Raw genomic sequence first — 19,342 nt, 5'->3', positions numbered from 1 at the left:
CCAAACTGCTTCCCATATGTATTAAAACTTCGAAAGATGGTTTGGGGTCGTTATTTTATCATTTCACACTAATTTGGAGCATTTTTTTCGGGATTTAGAGTCATTTTGGGACCATGACCACATAGGTCACCATTTCTGACGGCCGTCAGAATGTGTGACCCATAAAAAATATATCATTTTTTTTTTATGTGTGTTCCCACCCTAACTGCTTCCCAAATGTATTAAAACTTCGAAAGATGGTTTGGGTATTTATTTCATCAATTCACACTAATCTGGAGCCATATTTTCGGAATTAGAGTCATCATAGAGCCATTACCACATAGGTCACCATTTCTGACGGCTGTCAGAATGTGTGACCCACAAAAAAATATATCGTTTTTTTAAGAATGTGTATTCCCACCCTAACTGCTTCCCAAATGTATTAACACTTCGAAAGATGGTTTGATGTAGTTATTTTATAATTTCACACTAATTTGGAGCATTTCTTTCGGGATTTAGAATCATCATAGAGCCAATACCACATAGGTCACCATTTCTGACGGCCGTCAGAATGTGTGACCCACAAACAAAAGGATTTAAGCATGTGTGTTCCCACCCAAACTGCTTACCAAATGTATTTAAACTTCGAACGATGGTTTGGGGTAGTTATTTTATCATTTCACACTAAGTTGGAGCATTTTTTTCGGGATTTAGAGTCATCTTTGAACCTTGACCACATAGGTCACCATTTCTGACGGCCGTCAGAATGTGTGACCCACGGAAAATAATTCGTTTTTTAAGAATGTGTGTTCCCACCCAAACTGCTTCCAAAATGTATTAAAACTTCGCAAGATGGTTGGGGTATTTATTTCATCAATTCACACTAATCTGGAGCCATGTTTTCGGAATTAGAGTCATCATAGAGTCATTACCACATAGGTCACCATTTCTGACGGCCGTCAGAATGTGTGACCCACAAACAAAAGGATTTAAGCATGTGTTTTCCCAACCAAACTGCTTCCCATATGTATTAAGACTTCGAAAGATGCTTTGGGGTAGTTATTTTATCATTTCACACTAATTTGGAGCATTTTTTTCGGGATTTAGAGTCATCTTAGAACCATGACCACATAGGTCACCATTTCTGACGGCCGTCAGAATGTGTGACCCACAAAAAATAAATCGTTTTTTAAAAATGTTTGTTCCCACCCTAACTGCTTCCCAAATGTATTAAAACTTCGAAAATGGTTGGGGTAGTTATTTCATCAATTCACACTAATCTGGGGCCGTTTTTCGGATTTAGAGTAATCATAGAGCCAATACCACATAGGTCACCATTTCTGACGGCCGTCAGAATGTGTGACCCACGGAAAATAATTCGTTTTTTAAGAATGTGTGTTCCCACCCAAACTGCTTCCCATATGTATTAAAACTTCGAAAGATGCTTTGGGGTGGTTATTTCACACTAATCTGGAGCATTTTTTTCGGGATTTAGAATCATCATAGAGCCAATACCACATAGGTCACCATTTCTGACGGCCGTCAGAATGTGTGACCCACAAACAAAAGGATTTAAGCATGTCTGTTCCCACCCAAACTGCTTCCCATATGTATTAAAACTTCGAATGATGGTTTGGGGTAGTTATTTTTTCATTTCACACTAATTTGGAGCATTTTTTTCGGGATTTAGAGTCATCTTAGAACCATGACCACATAGGTCACCATTTCTGACGGCCGTCAGAATGTGTGACCTACGGAAAATAATTCGTTTTTTAAGAATGTGTTTTCCCACCCAAACTTTTCCCAAATTTATTAAAACTTCGCAAGATCGTTGGGGTATTTATTTCATCAATTCACACTAATCTGGAGCCATGTTTTCGGAATTAGAGTAATCATAGAGCCATTACCACATAGGTCACCATTTCTGACGGTCGTCTGAATGTGTGACCCACAAAAAAATATATAGTTTTTTAAAGAATGTGTATTCCCACCCTAACTGCTTCCCAAATGTATTAACACTTCGAAAGATGGTTTGGGGTAGTTATTTTATCATTTCACACTAATTTGGAGAATTTTTTTCGGGATTTAGAGTCATTTTGGAACCATGACCACATAGGTCACTATTTCTGACGGCCGTCAGAATGTGTGACCCACAAAAAAATATATCGTTTTTTTAAGAATGTGTATTCCCACCCTAACTGCTTCCCAAATGTATTAACACTTCGAAAGATGGTTTGGGGTAGTTATTTTATCATTTCACACTAATCTGGAGCATTTTTTTCGGGATTTAGAATCATCATAGAGCCAATACCACATAGGTCACCATTTCTGACGGCCGTCAGAATGTGTGACCCACAAACAAAAGGATTTAAGCATGTGTGTTCCCACCCAAACTGCTTCCCATATGTATTAAAACTTCGAAAGATGGTTTGGGGTAGATATTTTATCATTTCACACTAATTTGGAGCATTTTTTTCGGGATTTAGAGTCATTTTAGAACCATGACCACATAGGTCACCATATCTGACGGCCGTCAGAATGTGTGACCCCCAAAAAATACATCGTTTTAAAACGATTAAAATGTTTCTTCCAACCCTAACTGCTTCCCAAATGTATTAAAACTTCGAATGATGGTTTGGGGTAGTTATTTTATCATTTCACACACATTTCTGTCCAGAAACACTATGTGTAGTTCATAATTTGTGCAAAGAGAGAGAGAGGAGAATGCGGAGAGATGGAGTGCAAAGAGTGCAAGAGCAGGATGAAGAAAGAGAAGACGTGCAGAGAGTGCAAGACCTGGAAGAAGCAGGTGAGGAAAATACTTAGTACAGTAGATAGAGGGCAAACCTCCACTAAAGACAGCACAATATTTAGAGCCATTTAATGGATGACTTTGCAATCTATCTTTAAATATTTTAAACTTGTTTTGCTAGGAGAGAGAGAAGAGCAGGGGGAAGAGCTTTTGAAGGTGATAGAGAGCAGGTCAGAGAGGTGCATGAAGACGTACAGATACAGGAAGCATCAGCTGACGTGGCCCTTGATTTAGGTGATTAGGATTCTGGCCCTAAACAACTGAAGGTAATACTTTACAATAAGGGTGCATTAATGAGCATTCATAGCTTTAACTAATGCATGAATGATCATCAGTTGATACTGATGATAAAGTACTTAATTATGCACTGATCATGAACACATCATTTCTTAATAGGGAGACACATATGATTTACTATTAATTAAAACCAGAATCATGTATCAATTCCTGTTGATATTAACACATTAACTGATAGGTGAGTTAACTACTTTAGTTAAACATGCAAACTAATACTGTTAGTTAACTGTGTGAACTAAAACCCTGAGTTAACAGGGTAAACTAATGGTAATTCAACCAAATGTATCGATCAGATCTTCCGTAGAACATGCCTGGCTGCAACACATCCTGGAGTCTGGACCCATTCATGGCGGTGAACTTCTATCTTTGAATGTTAACTTTCCACTATCCCCTAAGCTCAGCATACTGCATCAACTTGAAAAGGGTGAAAGCTAACAGAGAAGAATTTAGCGTTTGAAAGGTAAAGGCAAACTACGTAGAGCTGACTGCAACTTTCAGAGCTTTATTTGGCTGGAATAGTCCTTGAGAAAGAATGCTGCTTTCTGCTTTGCATGTAGAGGGTTCGGCAAGAAATTATAGCAAGAATAATTTGTGAATGGTGGGATCAATAACTACCACAAATTAGTCTATGTGTGGGAAACACTGGGGTCATAATGAATCTCTTGAAAGCCAAAACAGAGGGAATTTCTTGGAGTGTATGGAGCTCCTGAAAATGTTTTACCCTTTCTTGCAAAGCTACACACCTCCAGCAAACACCACTTATTTGTCTTGTCACAGTCAGAATGAAATGATACAGTGTTGTTCAGAAGAAATAACAGCAGGTGTTGTTAGAGAGATGGGAGTCAAAGATGAATGCCATTATGGCTGACGAGGCCAGAGATGGAAAGACTGAACTGCTAGGCCTCTGTGTGTCAGATATGTTTCCCAGGGTGCTGTTAGGGAAAGGCTGCTATCCCTTACAGAACTGAGTCACTTTGATGCTGTCTCAATTAGGACTGCAATTGAGGATCAATTAGTTGCTCATGATATTGAGGACCTGAAATGCGTAGCTCAGACTTACGATGGGGCAGCTGTAATGAGAGGGCCAGTGGAGGGTGTACAGGCCCATTTAGGCAAAAAGCACCCAGAGGCTGTGTATGTTTATTGTTATGCACACAAACTAAACTTAGTTTTGTGTCACACATGTAGAGAGAATTTCTGAGGCCAAAGATTTTTTTGACACACTGGAAAACATTTACACCTTTTTCAATATCTCTCTTGTGAACCACAACACATTTATTGACACTTAAAGAAAGCTAGGGTTGCAGCCAAGTGAAGACAGCTGTCAAACACACGTTGGGCATGTCAACTTCGGTCAGTGAATGCAGTGCTTCACAACTTCCCTGCCATCATTGAATACCTCTCTGCCACATCCCTTGCAGCGGGGGTGAAGGCAAAACTCTGCCAATTCTAAACAGTCTGTATGCTGTTTCTTTTCCTGTCTCTCCTCTCTATAACAGCATGCTTACATCGCTATCTGCAAAAAGAGAACATTGACCTTTGCCAAGCAGTTGCATCTAACGCACTTACTTAACTTTTAATGGATCATAATACCGAATAAGGCGTTGTCTATAACTGTACACAGCAACATAGTAAAATACATCTCCGAAAGACAATATAGATTACATATTACTAGTTTACAGACATGGTCCTGAAAACAAATGTAAATAAGCTTTTGTAAAGAACGTTATATTTTGTTCCCACCAAAGCTGAAGGATCTAGACCTCGCGGTGAAATGGTTTGTCCAAAACCTGACAGTCAAAGTGACCTCAGAGCAGTGAAGGATAAGTTAAAAAAGCAACTGAAAGTACCTGGCTTTCAGCAATCCCCAAAGACTCCCAAACCTAGCACCAGTAATGCAGTGGAGAAACCTCCTCCAAAGGGTAAGTTTATCCGCATGTTTTAAATCCTTTTTTGGGTGCATTTAGCATTATCATGTGTTTCTCATACAATCTCAAATGAATACTCAAAATATTTTATTTTTTCTCAAAAAAAAGTATTTTTCTCTCTCAAAAAAGTATTATATTTTGTTCCCACCAAAGCTGAAGGATCCAAACCTCACAATGGAATGGTTTGTGCAAAACCTGACAGTCAAAGTGACCTCAGAGCAGTGAAGAATAAGTTAAAAAAGCAACTGAAAGTACCTGGCTTTAAGCAATCCCCAAAGACTCCCAAACCTAGCACCAGTAATGCAGTGGAGAAACCTCCTCCAAAGGGTAAGTTTATCCGCATGTTTTAAATCCTTTTTTGGGTGCATTTAGCATTATCATGTGTTTCTCATACAATCTCAAATGAATACTCGCAATGTTTTTATTTTTTTTCTAAAAAAAGTATTTGGTAGCCTAACATTTTACAGTGAGGTAAACATTAACTTCTGCGCAACTACATACTGTAGTAATACTAACAACACTTAAGTTACATAATTTGCTATTTACAATTATACATCGCTGTACATTTCATTAAGGTCTAGTGGTAAGGATACTAAGGATGTTGTAAGGAGGTTCGGCTTTCCAGGAGTAACATTAATCATGTTTTTGGGAACACAACCTTCAACAGCCCCTTTATAACTTTCTTGGAGCCTCCATCATTCTGTGCCCTTTTGGAATAACCTACTAAATGCAATTTAGTTACATTGTAATTAATATATACCTTACCATGTCTTTACTATATATATATTGCTATTTAGTAGTTGTTAATGTAACCTTAAAGTTTAATATTTTAGTCTGAAGGTACCCTTGGTTGCCATGACATGGGTCAAAGCTATCTCCAGGGACGGACTTGCCATCGGGGATACCGGGAAAATCCCCGGTGGGCTAACGGGGTTGGGATGGTCCAAAATACCAACCCACTGCCGTCACTAACCGGCCCTCTGACATGGCCAGCACCTCCAATTATGTTCCATTTTACACAGCTTGAACACATAAATTGCTCTAAGACCTTAACAATAATTAAGGTTAATCGCTGACTGAGTTTTATACTCCTCCTCGCGATCTGTATTTTACACGCATGGTGCCTAATTTCCTGTGTCTTCTGAAATGTGTTTTTACTGTCTTCGGAAGTTCAACGTAAGAAATGAAACATATATGATGTAATTTCTTTGTAATCATCCAAAATAATGTTAAGTGTATGGATTTTTTCCCAATTAGGCCAATGAGTGGTCGATACATGCGATTTAGTGGGCAACACACCGTGTATTGAGTGGGCCGATCAGTGACAGTAACTCCCGGGCCACTTTTTTCCCCCAGTCCCTCCCTGGCTATCTCCATCGGTTTTCCTAAAGGATGTGCATACTCTCCATTGGTCAAATTGGTAATAGTGTTCAATTCACATATACACATCCTCCATGTTTGTTCTCATGCCACAGATGACAGCCACATTCAAATATGTCATCTTATATTGTATGTGTCGTTGCTACATACATGTCTACTACTTCTTCCACCTGTGTGATATTTCATTTGGACCATAGAATAGTCATGACACAATCTTTTCATAGACATGTCTGCATACAGGAGATTATTTTCCATATTCCAATGTTTCGATGAAATATCCAAAAGTCAGGATAAGGGTCCATTTTGACCAATATCATGGAACCCAAGAACATCAATAAATCATAAAGCAAAGGGTGAATATAGTCGTAAATACGGAAGAGATGAAGTAAGCCACAATACCACAATAAAGACAGACAAGATGATTTCCATATTTGTTGGCATGAATTAGATTTCTTGTTATGAATCCGTTTTATTATGATAAACATGACAGTGTCATCATTATGTTTTTCCAATGCCTTGCTTCCAGAGGTGGTTCTAAGCTTCATGGATCACCTGAATCAGAAAGCCTTGGCAGAGGCCTCCAAGCATCTGATCTCTCTGGAGGAGCAGCTCTTCACTCAGAAAGGTGCAGAGACTGAGAGGGGGGGTCCGAACAGGAGTGAGGAAGAGGAGGACAAGCTGCATGAAGACTATCAAACTCTATTGGTCCAGTTATGGATGGCTGTTCGTGACAGCTTCAGTCCCGCGCCTTCAAGAGAACACCTTGACGTTCTGCGTGGTGCCGTGATCGCCATAATGCAACAGGAAGAGCAAGACCGCCAATGGGAGGACCGCCCCGATGGTCTCAGTCCTCCTGAATGGCGTCCTCTTATGTGCCGAAGCACCCACAACTCATTGCTTCAAAAGATGTTGGAGTCACGGTTGAGGAATGCAACCGTACAACAAGATATTGAAGGTGCAGACAACCTGTCAACAGATATGAAGCGGGAGGTGTGTAAGGTGGGGGAATGGATGAAGAAAGACCTTCTTGTGGTCGTCAGAGACGTGAAAGACTGCTACCCACAGGATTTGGATATTTGTAATCTGTACGCAAGCATGTATCACCAAACCATCTCCACACAACTAACAGAGCTAGCCCGTTCTGGACTTGATGTGGATGACTGTACCAATCTTCTGATCTTGATCAATGATACCAATCCAAAGTAAGTGGGACATTGGAAACAAAGGATGGTTGATCCGATAAGTTACACATCAGGATCCATTAACTTTTTATTTTCCTATATTTATCTTTGAAGGAGTCTTTATTAAGTTATAGTGCTCTTTTCATTGAGGAGCTTTAAAGGTGACATGACATGCTGTTTTTGGATGCTTTTATATAGGCCTTAGTGGTCCCCTAATACTGTATCTGAAGTCTCTTTACCGAAATTCAGCCATGGTGCAAAATGATAGGCGCTACAAGTAGTCCCACAATCAGCTTTCCTCAGAACGCGCTGTTTCTGTGTCTGTAGCTTTAAATACTAATGAGGAGGAGAGGGGCGGCAACATGCGCTAATGTTTACAGCGAATGTATCGCAATGGCTCGTAGCCCCCGTTGCTGTAACATGCCTCGAATTTAGCCATTCTCATCTGATCACCCTGGTTTGCAGAGGTGCACACTCAGTCATTTCAATGTGGAGAAAGGCGGATATCGCAAGCCATAACACCAACAGCAGAACGGTTATCCAAATAACAAAGAAGTGTACAACACTCGCGTTACTGTACATCGCTTGTATTCACACACACACACTTGATGTCATTTATCTTTACGTTAGCAACAGTAACTCAGCTGTTAGCTGCAGAGCTATTGTTACAGCCACATTCTAAGGGTAGCAAGCTAGGTAACCATACAGTAAAGCAACAAAATGATATAGCGTTAGTTACTTACTTGTCCAAGGTTTTATAGCTTGACCAAGGAGATTTGTGTTGGCTCAAGTTGAGGAAACAGTAGTGGCTGAAATGTTTGGCGCAGACATACAACACTTTGGGAAGCTGTGTCGGCGCATTTCCAGCGAAAATACAATTAAGACACGGGTTGTGTAGAGGCTGGGATGAAGGAACTAAAAAAAGATTTGTGCTTGCATTTGTACATCCAAGCACTGAGCAACTGTTATGGTTCGTTTGTTTGCTCGCCATGATGTATCTCCAGGAAAAACCGATATCACACTCGCCCTTGCACGGTGGTAGCTTAGTTTCTCATGGGCGGGCTAGATGATCTGGTCCTGCAAAGCAGAGAGGTAACCTTCCCCCGATCTACGTCACTCAGGGGAGATTTTCAAACAGCGCAATTGAGCCTTCATTTTGTCAAAGGCGGAGAAGAACACGCAGGGCTTGGTTTACACTTATCGAAAATTCTAGCCACTGTTAAATAACCTCATAAAATGAAGTTTTCATGTCATGTCACCTTTAATAAGGAAATGCTGGGATTCAAGAACACTTGCAAAGACTTGTTTGACAATAAAGTGTTACAAATCAATCAATCAAGTGCTCTGTGGATAATGTCAGCTGTATAAGGCTTGAACCAAGTAGGTATAGAACTGTTGTAACACCCCCTTGTCATATATATTGCAGCACCATCTTGCAAGATAAAGAACTTCAAATGAACATCAACTGTGAGTCCATGGGAAGTCTTGTGCCTGAAGAAGACCAGGCAGTATTAGAGGAACAGTATCTTGCACACAAAGAGGTAAACAGTTACCAGACTAAGCTGCTAATGAACTTGTTTGATACTTGTGATGGATCCCATGTTTTAAGTTACTTTATAATTCAGACAAACATGGTTTAGTGGCTGAGCGATACTAGCATTTGAACTAATTTTTGAGGGAAGCCCTGCTTACAGTACACAGGGGCATCAACATGTCAACATAACTTTGTATTTCCAGGATCAAGTAATAACTTGGTTTGATGAAGCTCTAAAAAACGAAGTGAAGGATTGGCATAAGGGAAAGATGCTTGAGACCATAGAGGGATACTGTTTCTGCCCCCTTACCATATACATCATACAGGTAGTCTTCATTTGATCCCACTCCAAATTGCCCAAACAACAGTTAGTTGTTCGGCCTAGTCATACTAGGCCTGTGATGCACTGTACTAATTAATTAGATACTTTTTGGCAGGTTATCACCTGTGCTGTGAAAGATTGCAAGTCTATTCTGGGCAACAAGAGCAAAGTCCAGAGAATCCTGTCGAAGCTGGAAAGCTTCTTGATAAGGTAGTGTACTTTCTCTCTCCCTCAACTCTTGTCGCTGGATGTCACAGTATATTTGGTAACACGTGACAATACCTCTGCTGAAAATCCTATGACTCACCTATCATATAATTTGAATACCTACCTGTATTGTGTGGTGCCAGCCAAACTAGTGCTCATGACACGTGATGGTAACAGTACTTTTATGTCATCTGCAGAAAGTTGTGTGTACAGTATAATAATTGTTTGTGCTTCCAATAGGTATTTTAAATTTGAACTTTACTGTCTGCCCGGTCAACACAGAATAATATGTTTGATGACCTTATATTTGCAGCTATAAAGACTTTCTGGATGAGTTTATGAAAGGAAGACGAGACAACACACAGGCAATCTTGAAAGCTAACCTGGTTAGCATCAAGGAAATCAGGTAAGCTTACCTGAGTTTTTTCCTACCTCTTAAACAACTGTAAAGTTATTTTGAGTTAAATTAATTTGAATATTTATTTGATCTTTTTTTGTAGTTGAGCTGATGTTGTAGCACTATAGTGTATCTGATATTGCTCCTGCAAAAATATATGAGGTTGTACTTGAGATATGATGATGTTGTTGCATGTGGAATCATGCCATATTATAGTTGCGTAAGATCCAAAAATTTTGGGGTCAAGCTGTAATACTGTTACGGCTGTGCTCTTTTAATTCTCGATGTCTGCTGTACTTACTAAACAGTGTGCACTATTTGTCCAATACTTTGGATAAGAGTGTCTGCTCAATGAATACACGTAAATGTAAAGGCTGTTAAATCACCCACAGGGACTTCATAATAGGAGAAGACGACTCAATGTCAGAGGAGATAAAAGCAAAATGTTTGCTTATTTTAACGTCCCTGAAAGATTGTTGCAATGGATACTTCATTGGTCCCATGCAAGAAGAGCTAAAGGTAGGTTACTGTACATGTTGCAGCACTCTCCAACCTTTCACATTTACTTAATACAGTATCTGATTACCAATAAACCATCCCCATCCCAGTTAATGGCCATAATTGATGACATAAATAGGTAAACGCATTTTTGTAAATATATTAAAATCACACACATTTTACTTTGCAAATAGCAAATGATCATCATTATGAATGCTTCTTCTGTTTCATATAAAGCCTACTTCATACTAAAATAAGGGTTGAAGCAAACGCGCCTTGATGGACAATCTGATACGTTTCTCGAAACCTTTTCAATTATCTCAGGGTAACCAGGAAGTAGATTAGTAATCAGTCAGTCAGACAAATCTCCAGCATAACTAAAGGTGTTGAAGGTTACACCCGGAGAATGAGTAATATCCTGAGTTTATTCATCTGACCGCTGACCAAACCAGGGAAAGGAATAACAATGTCCCTGGTTTGACCATAAGTTAATTCTGTAACAACTGAAAATGTATTGGTGGGGGGGGGGGAATAAAAAAAGGCAAATAACCTTTACTGAGCAAAGCGTCCTTGGCTAATCTCAAATTCACGTTTTGTTTTCCAGGTGGAGTATAAAAGGTTGTGGACTCATGACTGGCTTACAGGAAGTCAAAATGTACTGGACAACATTCTAGAGACTCTGTACAAGAACTTGGAAAACTTCACAGATCTGAAACCTGTCTGTAGAGAGGTAAGAATACTAACACACGCACGCGCACACACACACACACACACACATACACACATACGCACACACACAAAAGCACCCCAACTGAAATCGATTTTGTGTCTTTGTGTACAGGAACTCCTGGGTAGGCTCCATACAGACGTGATGGTGGAGTATGTGAAGAGGATGATGAAGAGGAAGATAAAGTTGACAGTGAACAACAGGAGAAAGCAGCCAGGTTACTAAGTGAAGACAACAGAAAACTAAATAGTTTCTTCATTGAAGAAACGGTAAGCAAACCAAAACAGCTGCGTGAATCCTCCCCAACACTGGGGAATGTTGCATTATATGTTGGCAGGGGTCATCAAAAAAAATTGGATTGCACCACAGTTGTGGATTTTTTTTTCTCAAGTTCTGTCTACATAAGCCTCTAAACAAACCTCTATAGGAACTGGTCAAGCAACGGCATAGACCTGAGAAACTTTTGAATTTGATTATGCAGACTTTTAATCTCTATACATTGTATCTTGAGAATGCTTCTCAATGATTTCCATCAATGTGCTCCAACATCCTTTTCGAATGTTGCCACAGAGAACATAGATGTCTGCTGTATTCTTTTACCTAGGGTTCTAAAGAGAGCTGGTTGAGTGAGATCCTTCCGAAACTGGCAGAGGTCCTGAGACTACAAGACCCAGGGAGCATCCAGCTGGAGATTTGCACACTGGCTGTAAAATACCCCAACTTCAGGTGAGAAAGACAAATTATGGCTTGGGTCATCAGCATTTGTCTGACTTTAGTGAAAACTAGATTTGAATGGTCTTGATGCAAAAGGTAAATCTTTATTTCACCTGTTGCTTATTGCTATCGAGCCAGTTCAATCTAGGTTGGATGATTTTACTACACTATACAGTATATTCAAATACCCCTTTTAATGACATTTTCAATTCTGTCCCATTGTTGAACAGAATCTCTCTTACGATAAACAAACTTTTTCATGCTGAACCTACTAAAGCTCTACTATTTGGTTTCTACCTGAGGGAAAAGAGTTGGTCAAACACAGAATGCCCCGATAGTTACCCCGGTAACCCATACTTAGGCAGGTGTATCCAAGATCTGCTGTGAATCTCTGGTGTCTGATTGTCTGTTTCATATCAGGTGTCTCATATCAGGTATCTCCTGTCATGTCTGCCCCTCCCATTTTTCCTATCCTGCACTATAAAGGGATAATAGGTTTTAGTTCCTGTTGACCCACAGGGAGAACTCACTATGGGGTATAAGTAACCTGTACTGTATGAAAGAGCTGCAATTTCTGATTTATCGTCACTGCCATTGAAGTATCAGTATCACTACCACACTGCAGTACTATTGCTATAGTACTTTATGATGTTCTTCGGTAACACTTTAGAATAATGGTCCGTTGTTAACAAGTAGCTATGCAGGAAGTAATAGGTAGTTCTACATTAACACCAAATGTAATACTATTAACTAATATGGAACCTAGATTAACTAAGCAGTAAGTAATAGCTAATTTACAACAAAGGTAGTTCCTTGGTAGGTATTTGGTTATTACTAAATAAATGTATCCTCTTGAGAACTACTTGTGAACTATGACCAATTAAGAAAGAATAACCAATTAATTACTAATCACAAAAGTAACATGTCTAAAAAGTGAACAATTTGGAACAATTTCTCTTGAGGATATGAATATAAACATTGATGTGCTCTTGTCAAAAACAATTTGCATCCTGCATTTATGTTGTGATAAGCGCAAAACCAGATTCCAGATTACAATGTTTGTTAGACTATCATTAGTGCCTCACAGAACCTGCCTGTACCGTATGTGTCAAATATAAACTTACATTTATTATAGGTCTATTACTTGTGAAAACCAGTACAACTCCTGTTGTAGAAATGTTGGTCATATGCATATATGTATATGTATGAAATCTATAATCTTCTATGTTCATTGGTGAGAGACAGGAAGGGAAGATAATTAAGTTGAGATCAAAGGAATATGAGGTGCTGATGGTTATGTGGGCAGCTTGCCCTGGAGGATGGGTGAAGCATCTTATATGGCCTTCTGTCCTCTGGTTAGTATAAGGGGTCAATAGGACAGTTGCTCTGAACTTTGGCTAGAGAAGGAATGTGTCCTGTTTCATTGATTGTGTTAATTAAAAGTATTGTTTGAAGATGACCACACAAAGGACAGTTGACCATTTGGCTGGCCACTCCTAGGGTTTATTATCTACTGCCCTGCAGAGAAATGCCACATCAAAGAACAGTGAGACATTTGATAGTAAATGTGTTGTTTTAAGCTGTCACTAAGTTGAGTTAGCCAATCACAGAGTTTGCTACATTGATTGATTGACCTTACAGCATGCCATTGATCTAAAGTTTATATAAGGTTGAGCATGTGTGATAGTCTCTATCACTCTTACGAACGATCTGTGTGGATGGCACCTCCTTCGTTAATGACTGATCAGCGAAGCTTTGTTTAATCATATGTAATTGTATAGTCTTAATAAATTGTATTGAAACCGCCATCTTCGACAATGTTCAATCTACACAGTCTAGCTAGAATTTTCTTTCACACTCCTCACTAATTACTCATGCGTTACCTTGTCATCCTGCAGTGACTATTTGTGATGTGGACCCTTATTTTAAAGTGACAAACATGTTAACTCCTCATTAATTACTCGAGTGTTACATTGTCATCCTGCAGGAACTACTTGTGATGTGGGACATTAGTGTGGCCTAATGTGGGCCTCAGTAACATGTCACCTCACAAGATCTACAACATAAAACAACTGCAGTGATTGGATATATTTTTTTTAAATTATATGCACTGGAAGATTTCCATGATATCATAAAAGAAAAATCTTATATAATGCTAAAATGCACATGGGCATGCAAGAATAAAGCATTTTGTAAAACATGTCTGAATTCAACATTCTTTGTTTGGCACAATGATGGAACCTAGCAATTTAACAAAAACATCTGTATTTTGGAATGAAACATTCAACACATTCAACAAACTGTGATGATAGTACATGGCTAACCCTAACCCAAAAGTATAGGCCTACTCACTACACACGAGTCTAGCATTGGCCACTACTGCGAAATACAACAGCAACGCAATTCCAAAGGAATGAAAATGATGAAGGAAGAAAGAACAAATGGCAGGAACTGTAAAATAACTTGCAGGATAACCCAATTCAGATAACAGGAACATGGCCCAAAACGCTAGCTACAGATGTTGCAGAAAGATCAATAGCAGACACATCAAAATTGCCCACATAATCATACAGTATGATCCAAGATTGGGGAGGACATGTCCCATAATCATTCAGTATGATGAAATATTGGGGAGGACGTGTCCCTTTAATCATACAGTATGATCAAATATTGGGGGGGACGTGTCCAATTATTAAACAGGATGATCAAATATTTTCGGGGGGGGGCGGCGTGTTATAACGTTAATATTCATGAATTGGTTTCCACAAACAACTCATTTCAGGCACAAGCTTCTGAAATGTTATGACCATGTTAAGAGTAAAAAAACCACATCTGTTCACTTTTTAGACATTGCTTTTGTGATTAGTAATTCATTGGTTATTCTTTCTTAATTGGTCATAGTTCACAATTAGTTCTCAATGAGGATATATTTATTTAGTAATAATCAAATACCTACCAAGGAACTACCTTTGTACTAAATTCGCTATTACTTACTGCTTAGTTAATCTTGGTTCCATATTAATTAATAGTATTAAATTCAGTGTTAATGTAGAACTACCTATTACTTCCTGCATAGCTACTCATTAACAACGGACCATTATTCCAAAGTGTTACCTGTTCTTCAAACTTTTTCCAAACGTTTGTTGGGTGACAAAGGAGTGGTGTTTAGATGTATTCATTTGCTATGTATTCGAGTGCTATCAAACCAATGATCTACTTTGTTTTGTTCCATTCTACTGGGTGACTTTTTCCAGAACCATTCATGTATCCGCCCTGCTCTCCCTCAAAACCAACTTGTCGGCAGCTGATACTCGCACCATCAAAGAAAGCCTGGAGGAGTACCGCCTCTCACTCACCACAGCCAATGACATGCCTCCGTTCTTCTCTAAGGTTCCAGTGAAATGCATAATCAAGGTGGGGACAAGTTGGAGTTTGTTAAGCAGTGTTAGGTGTAACTGTTGAGTAGTCAGACTATTTTTGTTAGGTAACAAGTAACCTAACGTGTTACTTATTTAATTGAATGAATCCGTTACTAATTCCTTGATTAAAAAAGTAACGCGTTACTCAAGTTAGTCTTTTGGTCGTGAGCCCTCAGCATGTAGCTAAAAGTCTAGGAAAGTTGAGGGTACTTTTTACTAGGTACCTACGAAAATATCTTAGACTGCTAGACAGGTGGGTTCCCCTTCGTTCTTTTGGTAAGCAGTCTCACGAGCCCAACTTACCCGGCTTCATGGAGCCTACCAGCCAAATTGTTATTTAAGACTTGCATGTACAGTAGGCCTACATAATGTCACGTTAAATAACGTATTTGAACTCAAGCTTGTGTGATGCGTCACTGTATCGTTGCAACGTTAAGGTTTTGGATTATATTACAGAAAGTTAAAGGTCCCATGACATGCTGTTTTTGGATGCTTTTATATAGGCCTATGCCTTAGTGGTCCCCTAATACTGTATCTGAAGTCTCTTTCCCGAAGTTCAGCAGGTGGTGCAGAATTACAGCCACTACGAGCAGTCCCACAATGAGCGAGCTATTTCGGTGTCTGTTGCTTTAAATTCTAATGAGGAGGAGATGCCATGCGTTAATGTTTACAGTGTATGTATTGCAATGGCTCGTAGCCCCATTGCTGTACGATGCCTCGAATTTGCCCAGTCTCATCTGGTTACTCTGGTTTGCAGAGGTGCACACTCATAGTCATTTCATAGTCACTCATATCACGCCTGCCATAACACCAACAGAACAATGGTTATCCAAATAACAAAGTACAACACTTGCGTTACAGTGTGCGTATTCACACACATACTTGATGCTATCTACCTGTACATTAGCGACAGTGACTGAGCTGTTAGCTGCAGAGCTTTTGTACAGCCACATTCTGAAGGTGACTTTCTGACATGATGATGGGTAGCAAGCTCGGTAACCATATACAGTAAAGCAACAAAATGAGCATTAGTTGACTTACTTATCCAAGGTTTGTAGCCGGACCAAGGAGAGTTGGTACTGATCCAGAATGTAAGTTTAGATGGTCAGCAAGGCCAGCTTTGTATTGGCCCAAGTTGAAGAAACAGTCGTGGCTGAAATGTTTGGCGCAGGCATACAAAAGTTTGGGAAGTTGTGACGACGCATTTCTCAAGAAAATAAAATTAAGACACTGGTTCTTTAGAGGCTCGGATGAAGGAACTGTAAAAATACTTTTGCTTTCATTTGTACATCCAAACACTGAGCAACCATTATGATTCATTCGTTTGCAAGCCATGATGTCTCTCAAGGAAAAAACGATATTGCACTCGCATGGTCGTAGCTCAGATTCTCATGGGCGGGCTAGAGAAAGGGGAGGTAGCCTTCCTCCTTGTGACATCACAAGGAGAGGATTTTCAAAACCTAGCTATAAATAGCTTAGTTTTGCTCCTAGATTCAGACCTAGCTCCGGTAAATTGTAGAGCTAGCTAACTACTAGATTTCTGCCTGGCATTTTACAACATTATTTATTGTTTAAAGAGTTTCTTGATTCAAGAACTTAATGCAAATATTGTTTTTCATTATGGTGGATTATTACCTTGATCTGTCTTGCTGTACAATGTGGATTGATCGTGTTATATGCGAGTGACACTGAATATTCAGTACAATATGTGCTATTGCTGAGGTCAACCCCTTCTGGGCATAGGAGTGACCAAGGTGAATTGTTTTAGAAAAAAAAAAAAAAAAAACCTTTCTAAATGTAACGCAAAAGTTACTTAACACCTTACTCTCTACAGCAAGTAAGTAACGTAACAAGTTACTTTATAATAAATGTACCTAGGAACTGTAATTAGTTACTTAAAAAGCAACGTTACCCAACTCTGTTACGTATAACTGCGCATGTGTGGTTCGGGGCAGATTTTTTTTTAAAGTGAACAATGACTGTGATGCATGTGTACGGAGAGCTCCAATAAAGTGATTTATACCATGTTCTGGGTGAATACTCTATTCTGATTGGCTGCAGGGTTGTCCATTATCAGGTGATATAGGACACCTCGTCGGGCATTATCCCTTACATATTTTTTGTTGTTGTCTATTCGAGTTAACACGTGAGAAGCCTCAATGGAAACCAGATGTCATTAAGCTCCAGTCCTAGATACTGAATGACATCAGTGGATTTAACAGGATTTTACTCCCAAGAAAGATGTTTCTCTTTTGTAGCACTTAAAGTATTGCGTCAGATAAAGGTTTGGCTTTACAGCAAATGCATTCTGTGTTCGCTGTAAAGTGCTCTGAGTGCTCCTTCAAATATTGAAGCTGAAGATAGGTTCGGCATCATAACTTGTGAGACGCTGTTTGGGTGTGCGCTACTTCTGATCCCATCTGATTCATGGATCAGATGGGATCAACTGTTGGATGGTTGTGTGCAGGGGCGTTTCTACATGTCCCTGGCCCCCCCTGTGGCCCCCCTGATCTGACAGGGTTTTTTTTTCTTCACGTTTTTCTTCTTCTAGTAGTCATCATGAACTGAGGAAGGGACATTGCAGCCTTTTTAATAAAAAAAAGTTAGAGAAACATATCATAAAAAAGTTAGAGAAACATATTAAGGTATTCAGAGAGTTGAGGAGCTGGAAGAGGGAGAGCCAGAGCATTTTGTATGATTTAAATGTAAAGCAAAATTAAAGTATTTAATGTTTAAATATAATTTGTTTCCGTTTTTAATGTGCCCCTCTGATTAAACACTGCCCCCCCCCCCCCCCCCCCCCCTTGGCCCCCCCAGTAAAATTAGTCTAGAACCGCCACTGGTTGTGTGTTATTGTTAAATGTTTGTGTGTCAGAGATGGTTATGTTGGTGTAATGGTTCTTCTGTTTGATAAATTTAAGATAAGTTTGAAGGACATTAAACCAGTTTAATGATTCTCAGAAAAACTTCTACCACGCTTGGCACCACAATAATTGTATATTGTAGCCTATATAAAGTGTTACCATTGTAACTATTGTTACCGTAAATATTTGAACTGTCACTTCTAGTCATTGGTTATCTTCTGTGCCAGCTGCATATGCACTTTAATATGTGTCTTTGGATTGAAGCATCTGGTAACTTAACGCATGTCTTTCCTGAATATCATGTTATCCACCCAAAATGTCTGAATAAAACGCAATGCACAATTGAATGAAATACACAAAATTGTAATGTTTTCCTTTATTTTGAACAAGTATTCCACAAGGATGAAAATAGTTCCAACAAGTGACACAGTTTCACTGTTGTCTCACATTCACTGTCCATTCACAGGCCTTGATGACATACTGTCGGTCATTTACAGCCAGTGATGATAAGACCAGCTAAAAGAGCCCATTGTAAGAATGTTTGTGAGTGTGTGCGTTAGTGTTCCTGCCCACCTCTGGAAAAATGACCTCACCCTAATGACCAGTCATGTGACGTGTGAACCAATCAGGGATGTATACTGTATGTGTGGTCCTCCCACCTCTGCATGCTTCTCTGACAGAAGCCCTCTGTAGATACTGTAGTGTTGCCACAATGGGCACGACCAGCGATGAAGTGATGAAGTGACTCACGCTCAGAGGGGAATACCCATTGTTTACTGCAAGGGGTCAGGGTGGAGGGTCAGGCTTAATTTACAGGGTCATACGAAGGTTTAGTGGTAAATCTCTGCTGAATGTTATTGAAAAAACAAGCTTTAAACTGTTTGGCACAGACCATGTTGACATTTTCCACACAGAAAGCAGAGACTTAGTAGCATGAGTTGTTTCCACAGGCTCACACTTGGTAGAATGGTAGAATACAGGGAGGTCTGGAATTGTTGTGGAGTTCATGAAACAACCTAATTAGCAACTATACAAATACAATTATGAAACCAGTTCAAACCTTCAACTGAACGTACTGTCTGT

At 39.4% G+C, this 19,342-nt stretch overlaps 1 protein-coding gene and 1 pseudogene across 1 annotated transcript; both read left to right on the top strand.

Annotated features, from left to right (window-relative positions):
• The first annotated feature begins 3,800 nt into the window (after positions 1-3,800).
• LOC146286827 (zinc finger MYM-type protein 1-like) lies at positions 3,801-4,661 on the top strand (annotated as a pseudogene).
• A 2,245-nt stretch (positions 4,662-6,906) lies between these two features.
• LOC146286826 (tumor necrosis factor alpha-induced protein 2-like) lies at positions 6,907-18,153 on the top strand. The gene is given in 11 exon segments (XM_084700230.1): positions 6,907-7,598; positions 9,004-9,118; positions 9,315-9,437; positions 9,549-9,643; positions 9,954-10,046; positions 10,430-10,556; positions 11,140-11,265; positions 11,377-11,448; positions 11,451-11,531; positions 11,867-11,988; positions 15,231-18,153. Coding segments are annotated over 11 exon segments (1,821 nt in total). The 5' UTR covers positions 6,907-6,939; the 3' UTR covers positions 15,439-18,153.
• The last annotated feature ends 1,189 nt before the right edge of the window (positions 18,154-19,342 follow it).

This window comes from Hypomesus nipponensis, chromosome 6 (genome assembly GCF_054491055.1).
Source record: "Hypomesus nipponensis isolate SF chromosome 6, ASM5449105v1, whole genome shotgun sequence".
Classification (NCBI taxonomy): domain Eukaryota; kingdom Metazoa; phylum Chordata; class Actinopteri; order Osmeriformes; family Osmeridae; genus Hypomesus; species Hypomesus nipponensis.
Note: the sequence above shows the minus strand (reverse complement) of the source record. Positions and strands in the feature narration are given on the sequence as shown.